We start from the raw sequence: 6,021 nt of genomic DNA on the forward strand, positions 1-6,021 counted from the left end.
AATTGTAATTGTTTTTTTTGTTATTTCTGTTTTTTTTTTTTTTTTTTGTACTTTTTTCTTTTATTGTTTTTTTCTTTAGTTTTTATTTTGGAAGGTTGCCGTGTTTAGCGCTGCTGAGTAAAGAGCATCAATGAATGAAATGTCACAGTTCTGCGTTTTGCTCTGAAACAGGCAGCACACAGCAAGAGGGTCTGGCTGCAGCCTTGCACTTGCACTCTCAGACTTGCACTCTCAGACACTGGCGCTTCCGCTAGCGACGTCACTTGAAGTCTTTATTTCTTATTTTGTTCTATTTTTTTATTACTTTTTGTTTAAATCTCTCAACATTTTACAACAGTAGCCAGGTGGTGAAGACAAGAAAAAAGAAACTAAATAACAATGTCACTTGCAATCGCCACTTGCACTCTCCTCTACCATTTCAATTTTATTTTTCTACAGAAGGAAAACGCTTAGCGAGAGATTTTGCGCACTGCAGATTTGTGGGTCTTGTCTTTTTCTTGCAGGACCCTGTATGTTATAGTACTAAATTAGTTTTAATAGTTTAATCACCACCACAGCTTCTTGTCTCCATTGGCAACACACACGATTTGTGTCGATTGCATGTGACGTCGCAGGTATCGGAGAGTGCAAGTGGCGATTGCAAGTGACATTGTTATTTAGTTTCTTTTTTCTTGTCTTCACCACCTGGCTACTGTTGTAAAATGTTGAGATATAAAGTAGTCAATAAATAGAACAAAATAAAAAAGACTGCAAGTGACGTCGCTAGCGGAAGAGCAAGTGTCTGAGAGTGCAAGTCTGAGAGTGCAAGTGCAAGTCTGCAGCCAGACCCTCTCTCACACACAGCCTAGATTTGTGCTTTCAGTTCGAATGAAAATCTTAAGAGCGTATTACAGTTACAGTCAATCTAAAACTGTGCATTAACACGATGATTGTGCATTAACAGCTGTCAACTGTGTCGGTACACAAATGAGTTGCTCCGTGTGTGTTCGCCTTCACATGCTAATTTAAGCGGTGCGCGCTCTCTTTAGCATTAACTAGGTTAGCGAGTGATGTAATTAAAGTGAGAGAGAGCAGAGCTCTGTGACTTCAGACACCAAACACACCACTGCAGTTAACCAAACCCTGATCTGACAAACAGTGAGTCTATGTAAATCAGAGGCACGCTCCTGGCTTCTGATACGTATACAATTTAAAATAACGTTTTATGTGAATATATATTATGTAATTTATTTATGTGATAAAAGCTGAATTTCACCAGTCTTCAGTGTCACATGATCCTTCAGAAGTCATGTAATATGCTGATTTTCTGCTCATGAGACATTTATTATCAATGTTGAAAACAGTTGTGCGGCCCAATATTTTTGAGGAAACTCTGATACAATTTTTTAGGATTCTTTAATAAGCAGTAAGTTCAAAAGAACAGCACTTATTTGAAATAGATGTTTTCCAACATTACCAATGCCTTTACAGTGACATTTGATCAATTGAATGCGTCCCAATTTAAATGCATATTAATTTGAAAAGATAAATGCATGAATTTAATAAAATGACACTTTAAAGAATATCTGTGTTCTTTATATTTTCCTCATGTGGTGTCCTTTATAAGACGCAGAAGGTCGAGTGGTGTTGTTAATACAGTCTCCTCTGTATGCCATGCCTAACAAGCACTTCAGCATTGACTATATTCACAACACACTGTCGAGGAACCTTGAGTGCATCACTGCTTAGGAAGAAATCAACAGGTTGAGATCTCCGGCTGAACGCGAGTTATTCTTCACGAGACGCCGCTCTGAGATCAGCCATCGAAGCAGAAGTGCAGAAGTTCAGCACAAGCTCTATCGGCACGGTTACCTTGGAGAACTGCGCATTGAGCCACTTCGTGAAGGTTTTTTTCTGTACGGCATCATGTTCATCTGAAAAACGACAGACACAGGAGAAGAGAGAGGTAAGTAGGTACGTAAGAAGGCAATATGGAGACACTGCTGAGATCTGCAGACACTTTCACTTCCACAAACTAAAAAAAGAGCAACTGACACACAACCATTCGGATGACTGAACTGAATTAATTGGCTACATCTTCTGTGTACAATTTAATTCAGGGACAAATCTTCAGTAACCAAATGGGTATCGATTCTTAAATTATTAATTGCAATTAGATTAGGCCAACACTGGAAGCAGATTCCAAACCTGTAATCCTTTCTTTCTTCTGTTGATCACAAAAGATTATATTTTGAAGAATTTTGGTAACCAAACATAGGTTGACTTCCATAGTATGAAATAATATACACGTATTATAGAAGTCAATGGCTGCCAGCATCTCTTTGGTTAAAAACAATCTTAAATATATCGACTTTTGCATTCAACAACAGAGACTCACTCATGGTGAATTATCTCTTTAAATATTATGGATAATTGTATAAAGCTCTTACTCTCCGCGCTGCTTAATTACATCCACTCCACACAGTCCTGCAGATTTTCCACCCTGCAATTTCCACGTGGGTCTACTCTTAACTAGAGGCCTTTAAACTAGTTACTCATTGACAGAGATATTTAACATTGCTAGAAACCTTGAGGTGTAGGTCAAGTAGGTGACCAATACAATGCTTTCTTGTAACTGTCAATCAAAGCACAGGAGGTGGAGTCTGTCTAATGCAGCATCAGGTCAAAACATTACAGCATTAGTGTCACATTGTGTCTGCTGTCCATATATCCCTGTTCGAATCCACACAGATCCTGTGTGTGATCCTGTTACAGAAGGACAAGATTCCCACACACACACACAACAAAAATCACTGTGTAACCAGCGTGAACCCTAGAGGGATCTGTGTGTGTGTGTGTGTGTGTGTGGATGAGGGCCAGAAAGCCAGGAATGCGCTGCAGGCAACAGAAACGGTGTGAAGTGAAGAAACACATCTCTGACACACAGGAAGGAACCGATCATCATCCCTATCTACAATGCAGATATCACTGGTCATCTTTACAACACTCTGCACAAGCACTGAATATGTGAATCTCATTAATTCAGTCAAAATCAGTAAAAAAAGAACTGTAGGAAAATAAAGACTACCATTAATTTTTTTTTGCATAGCAACATTTTCATGACCATTCATAAACGCACATGCCTCACAATTCTCATTACTGTAATGTGATGTTAAAAAATAAATAAATAAATAAAAATCTCATTCTCATTACAAAATGCGCACACACACACACACATACACACATACATACACACACACACACATAGCAATACTTTAATAGTTACTTGAAAAAGTACTCTGATTGCATAACTCTTGTTACTTGTAATGCGTGACCACCAACTCTGCCCCTAACATTATACTTTTTGGTTGTGGCCTGAACATGTTTTCCTGACATTCACCTGCAGACCCCCGCCAATTCAATTTGACAATAGTCAGAAACGAGCAGTGATGAACACACACATCCTGCTCTATAACTCTTATCGCACTCACAAGCAAACACTTGCCTTTTATCTAAACCCTGACATTCCTCGAGTGACTCGCAGCCCCGTTCTTTACAAACACTGTGTGTGTGTGTGTGTGTGTGTGTGTGTGTGTGTTATGAGTGCCCATCAAGCCACACTGCTCCTGACTGACTGACTGAAGGCATTTCTGCTATGCTGCATGAGCACAACTGAATCACAACACACTCGGTGTCCTTTAGTAATCCAGAGAAAGGCTGAGGCCAAAGTTCACAAAAGACCAGCACAAAACTGTCAGCATGAGATGAACTGTCTCTACGATTAGGAACAGGGCTCAGTTTATAAGCAAACAAAGGCGGCAAACAATTCCCATAGACTTAGAATGAAGGAAGGACCCGAGCCGTATATAGAGGCCAGATTTGATGCTTTATAAAACATTCCAGTTTAGATAAACGTGCTGGTTTGTGTGCGTTTTGATCACATCTGTACAGGACCTGCTTATATGAAATATATTTGGACATGGGACATTCCATAATGCATAAAATTCCCATAATTGAGGCAGTGGTTCCTCCTCCAGTGTGAACTCCTGCCCGAGCTTGTCTGCATGAAGGCAGAGGGAGGGAAAAGTTCAAGAAAAACACTCGTTTATAGACAGGAATTCAAAAACACAGTCATATCATAAAAAAACAACAACTTTCATGTACTTCTAAAAGTCTGAGTTTGATATGCCAAGTGGAAATACAATAACATTCACTTAAACTAAACTGCAAAAATGACTCTGAAATCATCATAATTATGACAATACAACTTTAAGCTCAATGACATAAGACACGGCCACATTTACATGTCCAATCCTAATGAGGAATTCAGCGACTCTGATGAACAACACTATAGCTACGATATAATGAGATGTTAGCGAATCACAACAGAGGTCATTTGCATATAAAATTCTTAAAGGTACAATAGCCAAAAACTGTCCATAACCTCCAATGAAACGTCCATCTCCTGTTGTCTCTCACAACAAAATCCATCCACATATTTGTTTAGAGCTGTGAACAGTGCTTGATTTGTGCAGATTTCTCTCCGGATTCAGATTAAAATGACTTTTCACTGAAGGAAGCAATATTATATTTTAGCCCGGAAGCAACTGTTTAAAGTTAAAAATGTCTCAATGATGGATTTGTTTCTTACAAACATGTGTTCGTCTTCACAAGACATTAACTGATGGACTGGAGTGGATTACTTGTGGATTATTGTGATGTTTTTATCAGCTCTCGTTCTGACGGCACCCATTCACTGCAGAGCATCAATTGCTGAACAAGTGATGTAATGCTACATTTCTCCAAATCTGAAGAAAAAACAAACTCGTCTACATCTTGGATAGTCTGGGGGTACGTGCATTTTCAGCAAATTTTCATTTTCGGGTGAACTATTCCTTTAAAACTCTTCTGCAGCCAAAATGCAAAATGATGTTTGAGTTGTGAAGTTTGGTTCATTTCCATGAGATGTTTCAAATGGTCCATTTCAATGAATCAGTTGAACAATTTGTTTGCATCACTCAAAAATATTCTGCGTGACATCAAAAATGTTAATATTGCTGTATATTATTATACTTTTGGAAAACGCGCTTTGGTTATTTTTTAAACCAGAGCTTTACTATATTTGACTCGTAGTAGCAGTCAAATCTTACTGGCTAGAATGGCTCAAAAGCTATAGTTCTGAAAACACAGAGTCATACAGTATATACAACAACCTCACAGCACACTACATACTAAATATCTGACTTGAACACTAGCACGCTCAATAACACAACCAACACTACAGGTACACACACAAACACACCTGTACCTAGAGTAAAACACAGCCGCCTACCTCGGAGTTTCACACTCTGTGTAGCCATGGAGTCATAAACCAACAGATGATGGAGAAAAGCAAAGAGAACCAAACAAATGGTCCTGTCCAACTTCACATTCCTGTCTTCTCTACGCTCAGATATAGTAAAGAGTGACAGAGCGAGAGAGCGAGCGGAGGGAGGGAGGGAGGGAGGTGGGCACTGGGCATGTATGTTGTGCTCCACTGGTAGAAGACACACAACGTCTCTGTGGAATGGCATCCCAGCATGCATAAGAGCGAGAGCATGACCGACTCTGTGGGTCACCCCGACAACCATATGGCAGGTCACCGTGACGACCAAAGAGAATGTGATGGAATGGAATGTTGGAACTGTAGCATTACTTTGAAGAATAAGTTTGAAAGTTTAACTATTTTTGATAAAAGCATTTTACTAATACATTAAATAAATGAATAGAATTATAAATAAACATTTTATGTATAAAAATATTATTATTATTATTACAAACTTCATCTGCTGAATTTTACAGCCTGTTGAAAATACTCACTAAATATTAAAATACAAAAATTAAAATGTAATTATGCAATTATATTATGACCTATTAAAATATAATGAATTAAATTATATAATATGAATATATAAATAAATATATATTAATAATTTATTGCTGCATATATATATATATATATATATATATATATATATATGTGTGAGAGCTGTGCGATATAGA

General features: G+C 38.1%; 1 protein-coding gene across 1 annotated transcript in view; it reads right to left on the bottom strand.

Annotated features, from left to right (window-relative positions):
* LOC107549160 (utrophin-like) overlaps positions 1 to 6,021 on the bottom strand; it is a 250,359-nt gene that overhangs the window by 210,956 nt on the left and 33,382 nt on the right. The window contains exon 3 of the mRNA XM_016230150.1: positions 1,852 to 1,913. Within this exon, the coding sequence (XP_016085636.1) occupies positions 1,852 to 1,913 (62 nt within the window). The remainder of the gene's footprint in view (positions 1 to 1,851; positions 1,914 to 6,021) is intronic.

The sequence above is a fragment of the Sinocyclocheilus grahami genome, unplaced genomic scaffold, assembly GCF_001515645.1.
Source record: "Sinocyclocheilus grahami isolate Dianchi unplaced genomic scaffold, SAMN03320097.WGS_v1.1 scaffold364.1, whole genome shotgun sequence".
Taxonomy (NCBI): domain Eukaryota; kingdom Metazoa; phylum Chordata; class Actinopteri; order Cypriniformes; family Cyprinidae; genus Sinocyclocheilus; species Sinocyclocheilus grahami.